General features: G+C 49.3%; 1 protein-coding gene across 1 annotated transcript in view; it reads left to right on the top strand.

Annotated features, from left to right (window-relative positions):
* The window catches only part of LOC145339355 (rho-related GTP-binding protein RhoF-like), an 11180-nt gene extending 4322 nt beyond the window's left edge, over window positions 1–6858 (top strand). Inside the window, exons 4-5 of the mRNA XM_080183799.1 lie at window positions 5453–5587; window positions 6294–6858. Of these exons, the coding sequence (XP_080039925.1) occupies window positions 5453–5587; window positions 6294–6461 (303 nt within the window). The 3' untranslated portion in view covers window positions 6462–6858. The remainder of the gene's footprint in view (window positions 1–5452; window positions 5588–6293) is intronic.
* Window positions 6859–17111: the final 10253 nt, after the last annotated feature.

The raw sequence follows: 17111 nt of genomic DNA, 5'->3' as shown, positions 1-17111 counted from the left end.
GCCATTACAGAGACGTGGCTGCAGGGTGACAGGGAGTGGGATCTGAATGTACAGGGCTATCAAGTGTTAATGAAGGATAGGCAGGAGGGAAAAGGGGGGGGCGTAGCTCTGCTGATTAAGGATAGCATCACAGTGGTAGCAAGGGATGATATTGGAGCCAAGGAGCAGAGGGTGGAATCGTTGTGGGTGGAGATTAGGAACAGCAAAGGGAGGAAGACGCTGGTGGGTGTCGTCTATAGGCCCCCGAATAATGATCTGGAGATGGGGCGGGCTGTTAACGCGCAAATAAGTGCGGCGTGCAGGAATGGGACGGCCGTAGTTATGGGGGATTTCAATCTGCATATTGATTGGTCGACCCATGTTGGACGTGGGGGGCTCGAGGAAGAGTTCTTGGAATGCTGCCGGGATAGTTTCCTGGAACAGTGTGTGTTGGAGCCGACGAGGGAGCGAGCTATCTTGGATCTGGTGCTATGTAATGAAGCGGGTAGAATTAGGGACCTTGTGGTGAAGGATCCTCTTGGGGAGAGTGATCGTTGTATGGTGGAGTTTCTGGTGCAGATGGAGGAGGAGAAAGTGGGTTCCTGGACACGCGTCCTTTGTTTGAATAGAGGGGAATACGGTAGGATGCGAGAAGAATTGGCGAATGTGGACTGGGGGAGCGCGTTGGAGGGAGGGTCTGTTGAGGAGCAGTGGAGGATCTTTAAGGAGATCTTTCTTGGTGCTCAACGGAAATTTATTCCGATGGTCAAAAAGGATAGCAGGAGGAGAGGTAATAAGCCGTGGATAACGAAGGAGGTGAAGGAAAGTGTTAAACTAAAAGCGGAGGAATTTAGAGTAGCTAAGAGCAGTGGGCGAGAAGAGGATTGGGAGAGGTTTAAATGTCAACAAAGATTGACAAAGAAGTTGATAAGGAAGGGTAGGAGAAACTATGAGGCTAGGCTAGCGCTTAATATAAAAAAGGATAGCAAGAGTTTTTATAAATATATAAAAAGGAAGAGGCTGGCTAGGGTGAATGTTGGTCCTTTAGAGGATGAGAAAGGAGACCTAGTGGTAGGGGATGGGGATATGGCTAAGGTATTGAATAACTTTTTTGTTTCTGTCTTCACGGAGGAGGACGTGAATAATTTGCCGGGTGTTAGCGATGGAAAGGTGGTAGGACTGGAGGGTCTTAATGAGATTACTGTTACTAGAAAGTCGGTGCTCGACAGACTGGAGGGGCTGATTGTGGACAAGTCCCCAGGACCGGATGGAATGCATCCGAGGGTTCTGAAAGAAATGGCGGAGGTGATAGTGGATGCCTTGGTGGTTATTTTCCAAACGTCGCTGGATTCCGGGGAAGTGCCGGATGATTGGAAAACGGCTAATGTTACGCCGTTGTTTAAGAAGGGTGCCAGGCAAAAGGCGGGGAATTATAGGCCGGTTAGTTTAACGTCTGTGGTAGGTAAAATGTTAGAATCTGTCATTAAGGAGGAAATTGCGAGGCATCTTGAAGGGAATTGCTTGATAGAGCAGACGCAGCACGGTTTCATTAAAGGGAAGTCGTGTCTGACAAATTTACTGGAGTTCTATGAGGATGTGTCTAGGGCGGTGGATAGAGGAGAGCTGGTGGATGTGGTCTTTCTAGATTTTCAGAAGGCGTTTGACAAAGTGCCTCACAAGAGGTTATTGCAGAAGGTCAGGGGACTTGGAGTTGGGGGTAGGGTGTTAGCGTGGATAGAGGATTGGTTGTCAAATAGGAGGCAGAGAGTGGGGGTCAACGGGTGCTATTCGGATTGGCGGATGGTGACTAGTGGAGTGCCCCAGGGGTCGGTGCTGGGGCCTCAGCTTTTTACCATTTATATAGATGATCTGGAGGAGGGAACCGAGTGTAGAGTGTCGAAATTTGCTGATGACACCAAGATTGGGGGAACGGCAAATTGTGCGGAGGGTGTGGAGAGTCTACAGAAGGATCTAGATAGGCTGGGCGAATGGGCCAGGAAATGGCAAATGGAAGTTAATGTTGGCAAGTGTGAGGTGGTCCACTTTGGTAGGAAGAATGGTAGGAAGGACTATTACTTACGGGGCGAAAAACTGCAGCAGGCGACGGTGCAGAGGGACCTCGGGGTCCTTGTGCATGAGTCGCAAAAACCCAGCTTGCAGGTGCAGCAGGTGGTCAGGAAGGCGAATGGGATGCTGGCCTTCATAGCGAAGGGGATTGAATATAAAAGTAGGGAAGTCTTGCTGCAGCTGTATAGGGCATTGGTGAGGCTGCAACTGGAGTATTGTGTGCATTTTTGGGCGCCGCACCTGCACAAAGATATTTTGGCCTTGGAGGGAGTGCAGAGGAGGTTTACTAGGCTGATACCGGAGTTGAGGGGGTTGAGCTATGAGGAGAGGCTGAATAAACTGGGCTTGTACTCGTTAGAGTTTAGAAGAATGAGGGGAGATCTCATTGAGACGTATAAGATGATGAATGGGATGGATAGGATAGAGGTGGAGAGACTCTTCACGCTCAGAAAAGACAGTAGGACTAGGGGGCACAGCCTCAAGATAAAAGGGGGGCGGTTTAGAACGGAGTTGAGGAGGAACTTCTTCACTCAAAGGGTGGTGAATCTCTGGAATTCTCTGCCCGTTGAAGTGGTGGAGGCTGCCTCGCTAAATATTTTTAAGACGCGGGTTGATGGGTTTTTGATAAGAGAGGGGATTAAGGGTTATGGGGAGAGGGCGGGAATGTGGAGCTGATCCACGACAGATCAGCCATGATCTTATTGAATGGCGGGGCAGGCTCGAAGGGCTGGATGGCCTACTCCTGCTCCTATTTCTTATGTTCTTATGTTCAATGACATTATTGTTACTAGAGAGGCGGTGCTCGACAGACTGGAGGGGCTGATTGTGGACAAGTCCCCAGGACCGGATGGAATGCATCCGAGGGTTCTGAAAGAAATGGCGGAGGTGATAGTGGATGCCTTGGTGGTTATTTTCCAAACGTCGCTGGATTCCGGGGAAGTGCCGGAAGATTGGAAAACGGCTAATGTTACGCCGTTGTTTAAGAAGGGTGCCAGGCAAAAGGCAGGGAATTATAGGCCGGTTAATTTAACGTCTGTTGTAGGTAAAATGTTAGAATCCGTCATCAAGGACGAAATAGCGAGGCATCTTGAGGGGAATTGCTTGACAGCACGGTTTCATTAAGGGGAAGTCGTGTCTGACAAATTTACTGGAGTTCTATGAGGATGTGTCTAGGGCGGTGGATAGAGGAGAGCCGGTGGATGTGGTCTTTCTTGATTTTCAGAAGGCGTTTGACAAGGTACCTCACAAAAGGTTATTGCAGAAGGTCAGGGGACATGGAGTTGGGGGTAGGGTGTTAGCGTGGATAGAGGATTGGTTGTCAAATAGGAGGCAGAGAGTGGGTGTCAATGGGTGCTATTCGGATTGGCGGTTGGTGACTAGTGGAGTGCCCCAGGGGTCAGTGCTGGGGCCTCAGCTAATTACCATTTATATAGATGATCTGGAGGAGGGAACCGAGTGTATGGTGTCGAAATTTGCTGATGACACCAAGATTGGTGGAACGGCAAATTGCGCGGGAGGTGTGGAGAGTCTACAGAAGGATCTAGATAGGCTGGGCGAATGGGCCAGGAACTGGCAAATGGAATTTAATGTTGGCAAGTGCGAGGTGGTCCACTTTGGTAGGAATAATGGTAGGAAGGATTATTACTTACGTGGAGAAAAACTGCAGTAGGCGACAGTGCAGAGGGACCTCGGGGTCCTTGTGCATGAGTCGCAAAAACCCAGCTTGCAGGTGCAGCAGGTGGTCAGGAAGGCGAATGGGATGCTGGCCTTCATAGCGAGGGGGATTGAATATAAAAATAGGAAGGTCTTGCTGCAGCTGTATAGGGCATTGGTGAGACCGCAGCTGGAGTACTGTGTGCAGTTTTGGCGTCGTATTTACGCAAGGATATTTTGGCCTTGGAGGGAGTGCAGAGGAGGTTTACTAGGCTGATGCCGGAGTTGAGGGGGTTGAGCTATGAGGAGAGACTGAATAAACTAGGCTAGTACTCGTTAGAGTTTAGAGGAATGAGGGGAGATCTCATTGAGACATATAAGATGATGAATGGGATGGATAGGATAGAGGTGGAGAGACTCTTCCCACTCAGAAAGGACAGTAGGACTAGGGGGCACAGCCTCAAGATAAAGGGGGGGCGGTTTAGAACGGAGTTGAGGAAGAACTTCTTCACTCAAAGGGTGGTGAATCTCTGGAATTCTCTGCCCGTTTAAGTGGTGGAGGCTGCCTCCCTAAATATTTTTAAGACGCGGGTTGATGGGTTTTTGATAAGCGAGGGGATTAAGGGTTATGGGGAGAGGGCGGGAATGTGGAACTGAGCCACGACAGATCAGCCATGATCTTATTGAATGGCGGGGCAGGCTCGAAGCGCTAGATGGCCTACTCCTGCTCCTATTTCTTATGTTCTTATAAATTCCCAGAAGAGAGGGGCAGCATGGCCTCCTCCTGTTCCAGTCTAATAGGATGGACAGAGTGTGCTGAGGGAGCGCCGCACTGTCAGAGGGTCAGTGCCGAGGGAGTGCCGCACTGTCAGAGGGTCAGTGCCGAGGGAGTGCTGCACTGTCAGAGGGTCAGTGCCGAGGGAGTGCCGCACTGTCAGAGGGTCGGTGCCGAGGGAGTGCCGCACTGTCAGAGGGTCGGTGCCGAGGGAGTGCCGCACTGTCAGAGGGTCGGTGCCGAGGGAGTGCCGCACTGTCAGAGGGTCGGTGCCGAGGGAGTGCCGCACTGTCAGAGGGTCGGTGCTGAGGGAGTGCCGCACTGTCAGAGGGTTGGTGCTGAGGGAGTGCCGCACTGTCAGAGGGTCGGTGCTGAGGGAGTGCCGCACTGTCAGAGGGTCAGTGCTGAGGGAGTGCCGCACTGTCAGAGGGTCGGTGCTGAGGGAGTGCCGCACTGTCAGAGGGTCGGTGCTGAGGGAGTGCCGCACTGTCAGAGGGTCGGTGCTGAGGGAGCGCCGCACTGTCAGAGGGTCGGTGCTGAGGGAGCGCCGCACTGTCAGAGGGTCGGTGCTGAGGGAGCGCCGCACTGTCAGAGGGTCAGTGCTGAGGGAGTGCCGCACTGTCAGAGGGTCAGTGCTGAGGGAGTGCCGCACTGTCAGAGGGTCAGTGCTGAGGGAGCGCCGCACTGTCAGAGGGTCAGTGCTGAGGGAGCGCCGCACTGTCAGAGGGTCAGTGCTGAGGGAGTGCCGCACTGTCAGAGGGTCAGTGCCGAGGGAGTGCCGCACTGTCAGAGGGTCAGTGCCGAGGGAGTGCCGCACTGTCAGAGGGTCAGTGCTGAGGGAGTGCCGCACTGTCAGAGGATTACTGACGCAGTTGAATTGAGAGAATTTAACGTCAGCAGGTCGAAGAAGGCCTGAACGGTCTCATGTTCTCCTCATGTCTCTAATGCTTTTCTATCTGCTTTTTTTTAAAATCCCAGTGGGTACCGGAGATCCGACAGCTGTGTCCTGGGATTCCTATAATCCTGGTGGCCTGTAAGACAGATCTGAGGATGAACAAAGTCAGTCAGCGCAATCTGAGTAAAACTGGCCAGCAGCCAATCACCTTCACCCAGGTAAATGATTCCCCCATGGAGAGAGTCCACCCTGACCCAAAACTGGACCCCCCCATCATCAACTCTCCACTTCAAGAGAGGGGAAATCAGCCAGGGTTCCTGCTCCTGATCACTGTCCAGTGATCCCTGGGTTAGAGAGAGAGAGGGGAAATCAGCCAGGGTTCCTGCTCCTGATCACTGTCCAGTGATCCCTGGGTTAGAGAGAGAGAGGGGAAATCAGCCAGGGTTCCTGCTCCTGATCACTGTCCAGTGATCCCTGGGTTAGAGAGAGAGAGAGAGAGGGGAAATCAGCCAGGGTTCCTGCTCCTGATCACTGTCCAGTGATCCCTGGGTTAGAGAGAGAGAGAGAGGGGAAATCAGCCAGGGTTCCTGCTCCTGATCACTGTCCAGTGATCCCTGGGTTAGAGAGAGAGAGGGGAAATCAGCCAGGGTTCCTGCTCCTGATCACTGTCCAGTGATCCCTGGGTTAGAGAGAGAGAGGGGAAATCAGCCAGGGTTCCTGCTCCTGATCACTGTCCAGTGATCCCTGGGTTAGAGAGAGAGAGAGAGAGGGGAAATCAGCCAGGGTTCCTGCTCCTGATCACTGTCCAGTGATCCCTGGGTTAGAGAGAGAGAGAGGGGAAATCAGCCAGGGTTCCTGCTCCATGTGGGTGGGTGGTGGGCACTGTGGGGTCAATGCTGATATTGTCCCTCTGGTCTCCCTCAGGGTCTGACCGTGGCCCGTCAGATGCGGGTGTCTGGCTTTCTGGAATGTTCTGCCAAGCTGAATGAGAAGGTGGTGGAGATCTTCCGCGAGGCAGCCCTGTCTGCCCTCGACGGCTGCAGTAGGCCTAGAATGAGGAAGAGGGCAAAGAAGGGCTGCTTGGTGTCCTAGCCCAGCCACTGGCAGCCTATCCTGAGTGAAGCGGGGCTTCTGCCACTGCTTCTGGAACCTTCTGTACGGAGAGGGGTTCTGGGTGAGGCTCGCTATTCACACAGGGAGCCTTCTTCAATCGCTAGGTCCGGGTGAGGGAGTGGGGCCTGTCTGAATTCCACACACCTCCTGGAGGCATATATGGACCCAGCAAAGACCCAGGCTGTCAGCCTAGTCCTGATTCAGCCGGACAAACTGTACGTGAGTCCTGGACACAGGCACACACACACACACGTGACTCCTGGACACAGGCACACACGCATACATACACACACACGTGAGTCCCGGACACAGGCACACGCGTGTACATACACACACACACACACGTGTGACTCCCGGACACAGACACACACGCGTGACTCCCGGACACAGACACATGCGCACACACGTGTGACTCCCAGACACAGGCACACGCGCACACACACACACGTGTGACTCCCAGACACAGGCACACGCGCACACACACACACGTGTGACTCCCAGACACAGGCACACGCGCACACACACACACACACACACACACACACACACACCTGACTCCCGGACACACACACACACTCACACATGACTCCCGGACACAGGCGCGCGCGCACACACACGTGACTCCCGGACACAGGCACATGCGCACACACACACATACGTGACTCTTGGACACAGGCACACACACACACGTGACTCCCAGACACAGGCGTGCGCACATACACACGACTCCTGGACACAGGCGCGCGCGCACACACACACACACGTGACTCCCGGACACAGGCACATACATGCACAAACACATGACTCCTGGACACAGGCGCGCGCGCGCACACACACACACACACACACACACACACACACACACACACACACACACACACACACACACACACACCTGGAAAACTGAGGCGTTTAGATTACCGGGAGCCAGATTCTGAAAGTGGTGAAATGCTCAGGGACTCACACACATTGGGATGCAAAATGTAACTTCTTGTAGCCGAGGGCTTTGTGATTCATTCCCCCATGGAGCGGATTGAATAAAGAGCATTTCACACGGTATTCGATGCTTCCAAGTACTATGTTATACGCAAAGGAGTTTGCAATAGTCCATGATGTACCCCACATAGGGCAATGGGCGTCATTCCAGTGTGTGAACACTAGAACAGGGATTGGCGAGGGGCCTTTCACTCCACATAGGCTTGATGGTTCAGAGAGATGGTCTTCGATGGAGAGTTCGGGGATTAGAGGAATGGCCTTTGTTGGAGAGTTAGGGGATTAGAGGAATGGCCTTTGTTGGAGAGTTAGGGGATTAGAGGAATGGTCTTTGGTGGAGAGTTAGGGGATTAGAGGGATGGTCTTCGATGGGAGAGTTAGGGGATTAGAGGGATGGTCTTCGATGGGAGAGTTAGGGGATTAGAGGGATGGTCTTCAATAGGAGAGTTAGAGGATTAGAGGGAAGGTCTTTGATGGAGAGTTAGGGGATTAGAGGGATTGTCTTTGATGGGAGAGTTAGAGGATTGGAGGGATGGTCTTTGATTGGAGAGTTAGGGGATTAGAGGGATGGTCTTTGATGGGAGAGTTAGGGGATTAGAGGGATGGTCTTTGATGGGAGAGTTAGGGGATTGGAGGGATGGTCTTCAATGGAGAGTTTGGGGATTAGGGGGAAGGTCTTCGATGGAGAGTTAGGGGATTAGAAGGATGGACTTTCATGGGAGAGTTAGGGGATTAGAGGGATGGACTTTCATGGGAGAGTTAGAGGATTAGAGGGAAGGTCTTTGACGGATAGTTAGGGGATTAGAGGGATGGTCTTTGATGGAGAGTTCGGGGATTAGAGGGAAGGTCTTTGATGTGAGAGTTTGGGTATTAGAGGGATTGTCTTTGATGTGAGACAGAGTTACAATAGGAAGATGATTGAAAAGCAAGCTCTTCACGTGAGAATATTTGGACCAATCTGACTCTGAAAGGTGAAATGGTCTTCAATGAAGAGTTAGAGGGATAGTTTATATGGGAGAGTTAGAAACTCTGGAAAGTGAAATATATGAGGGCCAGAGCTTCAAGATTGTGAGTTGAGTTCTGGAGCTTTCCACAGATCAACGAACCGAAAACATGGCCCAGAAATTGCACACACAAAACCCAATCCATCAGAGTGTGGAATAATGTTCAGAGAGAACACAAGAACACAAGCAATAGAAGCATCAGTAGACCATTCAGCCCTTCACATCTGCCCCATCATTCAATACTATCATGGCTGATCTATGCTGGGGCATTTGTGAGGCTTGTTCTGCCTCCAGGTGTGGAGTGTTCCAACAAGACTTGGTAAAGTTCAGGGGTGATGTCCTGGGGGATGTACAGTCACACAGAGAACCAGCCGATGTTCTCCACACTGACATTTCAGAGAGTTTCACAACACATCAACACCCAAAAGGCATTCGACAAGGTGCCACATAAGAGGCTGCTGCTGAAAGAAAAAGCCCATGGGATTGGAGACAGTGTGTTAGCATGGATTGAAAACTGGCCGTCACATTGGAAACACAGAGTTAGAATAACTGGCTCCTTTTCAGAACAGAAAGATGTAACTAGTGGAGTGCCTCAGGGATCAGTTCTTAGCCCACAATTGTTCACTGTTTATATTAATGACCTGGAGGAAGAAACAGAATGTAATGTTCCCAAATTTGCCGATGACACAAAGATAGGTGGCAGGGCAGGTTGTGATGAGGATATTGGGATTATGTAATGGGATATCAATAGATTGGGTGACTGGGTGAGAACCGGACAAATGGAGTTTAATGTGGGGAAGTGTGAGGTCACGCACTTGGTAAGAGAATGAAAAGGCGGATTATTATCTAAACAGAGAGACTGCAGGTGAGTGAAGTATAGAGGGATCTGGATGTTCTAGTGCATGAATCACAAAAAGCTAGCAGGCAGGTCCAATAAGTAGTTAAGAAGGAAAATGAGATTTTGATCTTTAGTGCAAAGGTGTTGGAGTTTAAAAATAGGGAGATTTTGTTGCAATTGTACAGGGTGTTGGTGAGGTCTCTCCTAGAATACAGTTTTAGTCCCCTTACCTTAAGGGCACGGTATGGTGGCACAGTGATTAGCATTGCTGCTTCACAGCCCTAGGAACCCAGGTTCGATTCCTGGCTTGGGTCACTGTGCGGAGTCTGCACGTTCTCCCCTTGTCTGCGTGGGTTTCCTCCGGGTGCTCCGGTTTCATCCCACATTCTGAAAGACATGCTGGTTAGATGCATTGACCCGAACAGGCGCTGGAGTGTGGTGACCAGGGAATTTTCACAGTAACTTTATTGCAGTGTTAATGTAAACCTTACTTGTGACTAATAATAAATTTTAACTTAAATAGGATATAGTAACATTGGAGATAATCGAAAGGACATTCACCAGGCTAATTCCTGGGATGAGAAGGTTGTCCTATCAAGAGAGACTAAATAGTCTGGACCTGTATTGCTCAGAGTTTAGAAGAGCGAGGGGTGACCTTATTCAAACAGATAAAATCCTGAGGGGGGTTGTCAGGATAGATGGTGAGATGGTGAAAAAAGCTTTAAAGAAAAGCAAGATGGATTATGAGAGTAAACTAGCTCAGAATATTAAAAACAGATAGCAAAAGTTTCTACAAATATATAAAACGAAAGAGTGGCGAAAGTAAACATTGCTCCTTTAGAGGATGAGAAGGGGATGTAATAACTGGAAATGAGAAAATGGCTGGGGCATTGAACGGGTATTTCGTGTCGATCTTCACAGTGGAAAACACAAATAAAATGGCAAAAATTGATGACAGGAAGGCTATGGCAGGTGAGAACCTAGAAACTATCATTATCACAAAAGAGAGAGTGTTGGGCAAGTTAATGGGACTAAAGGTAGACAAGTCTCCTGGCCCTGATGGAATGCATCCCAGGGAACTAAAAGAGATAGCGGGAGAAATAGCAAACGCACTAGTGGTAATTTACCAAAATTCACTGGACTCTGGGGTGGTTCCCACAGATTGGAAAACAGCAAATGTGATGCCACTGTTTAAAAAAGGAGGTAGACAAAAGGCAGGTAACTATAGGCCGGTTAACTTAACTTCTGTAGTAGGGAAAATGCTTGAATCTGTCATCAAGGAAGAAATAGTGAGACATCTGGATATAAATTGTCTCATTGGTAAGACACAGCATGGGTTCATGAAGGAAAGGTCATGTCTGACTAATTTGGTGGAAATCTTTGAGAACATTACCTGTGCAGTGGAGAATGGGGAACCTGTGGATGTGGTGTATCTGGATTTCCAGAAGGTATTTGACAAGGCGCCGCACCAAAGCCTGCTACATAAGATAAATGTGCACGGTGTTACGGGTAATGTATTAACATGGATAGAGGATTGGTTAACAGAATGTAAAGAGTGGGGGTAAATGGGTGTTTTTCTGGTTGGCGATCAGTGACTAGTGGTGTGCCTCAGGGATCAGTGTTCGGACCACAATTGTTTATGATTTACAGAGATGATTTGGAGTTGGGGACCAAGTGCAGTGTGTCAAAATTCACAGATGACACTAAAATGGGTGTCAGAGCAAAGTGTGCAGAGGATGCTGAAAGTCTGCAAAGGGATATAGATAGTCTCAGTGAGTGGGCGAGGGTCTGGCAGATGGAGTACAATGTTGGCAAATGTGAGGTCATCCATTTTGGTAGCAATAACAGCAAAATGGACTATTATTTAAATGGTAAAAAATTGCAGCATGCTGCTGTGCAGAGGGACCTGGGTGTCCTTGTGCAGGAATCTTAAGGAATTGGTTTGCAGGTACAGCAGGTAATTAAGAAGGCAAATGGAATTTTGTCCTTCATTGCTAGAGGGATGGAGTTTAAAAACAGTGAGGTTATGTTGCAGCTGTATAAGGTGCTGGTGAGGCCACACCTGGAGTACTGTGTACAGTTTTGGTCTCCTTACTTGAGAAAAGATATACTGGCACTGGAGGGGGTACAGAGGAGATTCACTAGGGTGATTCCAGAGTTGAGAGGGTTGGATTATGAGGAGAGACTGAGTAGACTGGGGCTATACTCATTGGAATTCAGAAGAATGAGGGGAGATCTTATAGAAATATATAACATTATGAAGGGGATAGATAAGATAGAAGCAGGGAGGTTGTTTCCACTGGCAGGTAAAACTAGAACTAGGGGGCACAGTCTCAGAATAAGGGGGAGCAGATTTAGGTCTGAGTTGAGGAGGAACTTCTTCACACAAAGGATTGTGAATCTGTGGAATTCCCTGCCCAGTGAAGCAGTTGAGGCTGCCTCATTCAATGTTTTTACAGGGCAAGGATAGATAAATGTTTGAACAGTAAAGAAAATAAGGGTTATGGTGAGCGGGTGGGTAAGTGGAGCTGAGTCCATGAAAAGATAAGCCATGATCTTATTGAATGGTGGAGCAGGCTCGAGGGGCTGAATGGCCCACTCCTGCTCCTAGTTCTGATGTTCTTATGATTTCACTAGTGTGGGAGAGTCTGGAACAAGGGGACAGAGCTATTTAAAACTGAGGTGTGTAGAAATGCCTTCTCACGGAGCGTGGTGAATCTCTGAAATTCTCTGCCCCAAAGAGTGCTGGACGCCAGATCATTACACGTGTTTAAGTAAAGAAGGGTGACAGTGTTCAGAATGTACATTCTTCCAGAGAACCAGTCAAAAACCCTCCCTCTAATCCCCTAACTCTCCATCAAAGACTATCCTTCTAATCCCCTAACTCTCCATCAAAGACCATCCTTCTAATTCCCTAACTCTCCCATCAAAGACCATCCTTCTAATCCCCTAACTCTCCATCAAAGACCATCCTTCTAATCCCCTAACTCTCCATCAAAGACCATCCTTCTAATCCCCTAACTCTCCATCAAAGACCATCCTTCTAATCCCCTAACTCTCCATCAAAGACCATCCTTCTAATCCCCTAACTCTCCATCAAAGACCATCCTTCTAATTCCCTAACTCTCCCATCAAAGACTCTCCCTCTACTCCCCTAACTCTCCAATCGAGCTCCATCCCTCTAATCCTGTGACTCTCCCATCAAAGACCATCCCTCTAATCCCCGAACTTTCCCATTGAGGACCATCCCTCTAATCCCCAAATTCTCCCATCAAATACCATCACTCTAATCCTCTAACTTTCCTATTGAAGACCATCCCTCTAATCCCCTAACTCTCCCATCGAATTCCATCCCTCTAATCCCCTAACTCTCCATCGAAGACCCTCCCTCTAATTCCCTAACTCTCCCATTGAAGACCATCCCTCTAATCCCCTAACTCTCGTATTGAAGACCATCCCTCTAATCCCCTAACTCTCGTATTGAAGACCATCCCTCTAATCCCCTAACTCTCCTATTGAAGACCATCCCTCTCATTCCCTAACTCTCCCATTGAAGACCATCCCTCTAATCCCCTAACTCTCCCATCAAAGACCATCCCTCTAATCCCCTAACTCTCCCATTGAACACCATCCCTCTAATAGAACATAGAACATAGAACATAGAACACTACAGCACAAACAGGCCCTTCGGCCCACAAGTTGCGCCGATCACATCATCACCTACCAACCTACAGACCTATCTATAACCCTCAATCTCATTAAACCCCATATACTCATCCAGAAGTCTTTTAAAAGACCCCAGCGAGTTCGCCTCCACCACCACTGACGGCAGCCGATTCCATTCACTCACCACCCTCTGAGTGAAAAACTTACCCCTAACATCACTTCTGAACCTCCCTCCCCGCACCTTAAATCTGTGTCCTCTCGTAGCGACCATTTCAACCCGGGGAAATAGCCTCTGAGAGTCCACCCTATCTATTCCTCTCAACATTTTGTAAACTTCTATCAGGTCGCCTATCAACCTTCGTCTCTCCAGGGAAAAGAGTCCCAGCTCCCTCAACCTAACTTCATAAGGCATGCCTCCCAGTCCAGGCAACATCCTTGTAAATCTCCTCTGTACCCTCTCAATAGCTTCTACATCTTTCCTATAGTGAGGCGACCAGAACTGCGCACAATACTCTAAATGAGGCCTGACAAGGGTCTTATAAAGTTCCAGCATTACCTCCCGACTCCTAAACTCAATCCCTCGATTAATGAAGGCCAGTACACCACACGCCTTCTTGACCACCTCCTCCACCTGCGAGGCCGATTTAAGAGTCCTGTGGACCCGGACCCCAAGATCCTTCTGCTCCTCAACACTACTCAGACTTCTGCCCTTGATAGTGTACTCGTTCATCCCGTTGGTTCTGCCAAAATGGACGACTACACATTTATCCGCGTTGAAGTCCATCTGCCACTTCTCCGCCCAGTCCTGCATCCTATCTATGTCCTGCTGCAACTTTTGCCATCCTTCCAGATCATCCACAACACCACCGACCTTCGTGTCATCAGCGAACTTACTTACCCATCCCTCCACTTCCTCATCTAGGTCATTTATGAAAATGACAAACAACAAGGGTCCCAGAACAGATCCTTGAGGCACTCCGCTGGTGACTGACCTCCATTCAGAAAAAGCCCCATCCACAACCACTCTCTGCCTTCTGCAGGCAAGCCAGTTCTGGATCCACATGGCCAAAGGCCCTTGGATCCCATCCCCTAACTCTCCATCGAAGACCCTCCCTCTAATCCCCTAACTCTCCTATTGAAGAACATAAGAACATAAGAAATAGGAGCAGGAGTAGGCCATCTAGCCCTTCGAGCCTGCCCCGCCATTCAATAAGATCATGGCTGATCTGTTGTGGCTCAGTTCCACATTCCCGCCCTCTCCCCATAACCCTTAATCCCCTCTCTTAGCAAAAACCCATCAACTCGCGTCTTAAAAATATTTAGCAAGGTAGCCTCCACCACTTCAACGGGCAGAGAATTCCAGAGATTCACCACCCTTTGAGTGAAGAAGTTCCTCCTCAACTCCGTTCTGGCTGCAGTTGTAAATGCGCCTAGTTTGGGGGCGTTTAAGAGATCTGTGGATAGGTTTATGGACGAAATGGGATTGGTTTAGATTAGTGGGTTAGTGTTGTTTTTTTTTTAAAAGCTGGTCGGCGCAACATCGTGGGCCGAAGGGCCCGTTCTGCGCTGTAATGTTCTATGTTCTAAACTGCCCCCCCCCTTTATCTTGAGGCTGTGCCCTAGTCCTACTGTCCTTTCTGAGCGGGAAGAGTCTCTCCACCTCTATCCTATCCATCCCATTCATCATCTTATATGTCTCAATGAGATCTCCCCTCATTCTTCTAAACTCTAACGAGTATGAGCCTAGTTTATTCAGCCTCTCCTCATAGCTCAACCCCCTCAACTCCGGCATCAGCCTAGTAAACCTCCTCTGCACTCCCTCCAAGGCCAAAATATCCTTGCGTAAGTACGGCGCCCAAAACTGCACACAGTACTCCAGCTGCGGCCTCACCAGTGCCCTATACAGCTGCAGCAAGACCTCCCTACTTTTATATTCAATCCCCCTCGCTATGAAGGCCAGCATCCCATTCGCCTTCCTGACCACCTGCTGCACCTGCAAGCTGGGATTTTGCGACTCATGCACAAGGACCCCGAGGTCCCTCTGCACCGTCGCCTGCTGCAGTTTTTCGCCACGTAAGTAATAATCCTTCCTACCATTATTCCTACCAAAGTGGACCAACTCGCACTTGCCAACATTAAATTCCATTTGCCAGTTCCTGGCCCATTCGCCCAGCCTATCTAGATCCTTCTGTAGACCCTCCACACCCTCTGCGCAATTTGCCGTTCCACCAATCTTGGTGTCATCAGCAAATTTCGACACCATACACTCGGTTCCCTCCTCCAGATCATCTATATAAATGGTAAATAGCTGAGGCCCCAGCACCGACCCCTGGGGCATTCCACTAGTCACCAACCGCCAATCCGAATAGCACCCATTGACCCCCACTCTCTGCCTCCTATTTGACAACCAATCCTCTATCCACGCTAACACCCTACCCCCAACTCCATGTCCCCTGACCTTCTGCAATAACCTCTTGTGAGGTACCTTGTCAAACGCCTTCTGAAAATCAAGAAAGACCACATCCACCAGCTCTCCTCTATCCACCGCCCTAGAAACATCCTCATAGAACTCCAGTAAATTTGTCAGACACGACTTCCCCTTAATGAAACCGTGCTGCGTCTGCTCTATCAAGCAATTCCCCTCAAGATGCCTCAAGACCATCCCTCTAATCCCCTAACTCTCCATTGAAGACCATCCCTCTAATCCCCTAACTCTCCCATCGAAGACCATCCCTCTAATCCCCTAACTCTCTGTTGAAGACCATCCCTCTAATCTCCTAACTCTCCCATCGAAGACCATCTCTCTACTCCCCTAAGTCTCCAATCGAGATCCATCCCTCTAATCCTGTGACTCTCCCATTGAAGACCATCGCTCTAATCCTCTAACTCTCCTATTGAAGACCATCCCTCTAATCCCCTAACTCTCCCATCAAAGACCATCTCTCTACTCCCCTAACTCTCCAATCAAGATCCATCCCTCTAATCCTGTGACTCTCCCATTGAAGACATCCCTCTAATCCTCTAACTCTCCTATTGAAGACCATCCCTCTAATCCCCTAACTCTCCCATTGAAGACCATCCCTCTAATCCCCTAACTCTCCCATCAGAGACCATCCCTGTAATCCCCTAACTCTCCATTGAAGACCACCCCTCTAATCCCCTAACTCTCCATTGAAGACCATCCCTCTAATCCCCTAACTCTCCATTGAAGACCACCCCTCTAATCCCCTAACTCTCCCATTGAAGACCATCCCTCTAATCCCCTAACTCTCCCATCAGAGACCATCCCTCTAATCCCCTAACTCTCCCATCGAAGACCATCCTTCTAATCCCCTAACTGTCATATCCTAGAACATTCTTCTGTTTCCTGAAATCTCCCATCAAAGACCATTCATCCCATTAAAAACCATCCTTCTACTCTAATCCCCTAACCCTCCCTTCAAAGACCAACACCTTCAATCACCTTATTCCCATTCAAAGTCTATCCCTCTCACTATTAGGCAATGCCATATGAAGTATCTCCATTAGCTCAACTAGTCCTCTGGCTGAAGCCTGTGACCGCGTTACTCTCTCTGTAAAAGTGATCGCGTGACTCTGCCTGGTTGTGTAGAACCCCAGGAGCTACCAGGAACACCTTTGGGTGTGTGTGTGTGTGGTGTGACCTTGCCTCTTAGTTTCCTCTTGATGTTGCCTAGGTTCAGAGACACTGTTTACCCTTGTTGGTGACGCTTATTCAGCCTTCAAGTATGGGGAGTTCCCACAAGACTTGGTAAAGTTCACGGGTGATGGCCTTTGGGACATACAGTCACTCAGAGAACCAGTTGATGATCTCCGCACCGACATTTCACAGAATTCCACATCAACACCCTCTCTGAATATTGTTCCATACTCTGCTGGATTAGGTTTTGTGCACACAGTTCTGTTTCCAGACCCTTGTTGTCAGTGGGTTGAGCTGTGGGAATCTCAAAACCCAACTCACACATCTCACCTCCCAGAGTCAGGTTGTTCCAATCATCAATCAATTGGTGAGTGATAGGCCTCATTTGGAGTATTGCGAGTAGTTTAGTTAGGGCATCATGATCAGCAGGGGTTTGGAGGGCCGAGGGGACTGTTCTTGCTCTTATAGGG

This window comes from Carcharhinus amblyrhynchos, unplaced genomic scaffold, assembly GCF_965287045.1.
Source record: "Carcharhinus amblyrhynchos unplaced genomic scaffold, sCarAmb.v2.hapA scaffold_420, whole genome shotgun sequence".
NCBI classification, from domain to species: domain Eukaryota; kingdom Metazoa; phylum Chordata; class Chondrichthyes; order Carcharhiniformes; family Carcharhinidae; genus Carcharhinus; species Carcharhinus amblyrhynchos.
Note: the sequence above shows the minus strand (reverse complement) of the source record. Positions and strands in the feature narration are given on the sequence as shown.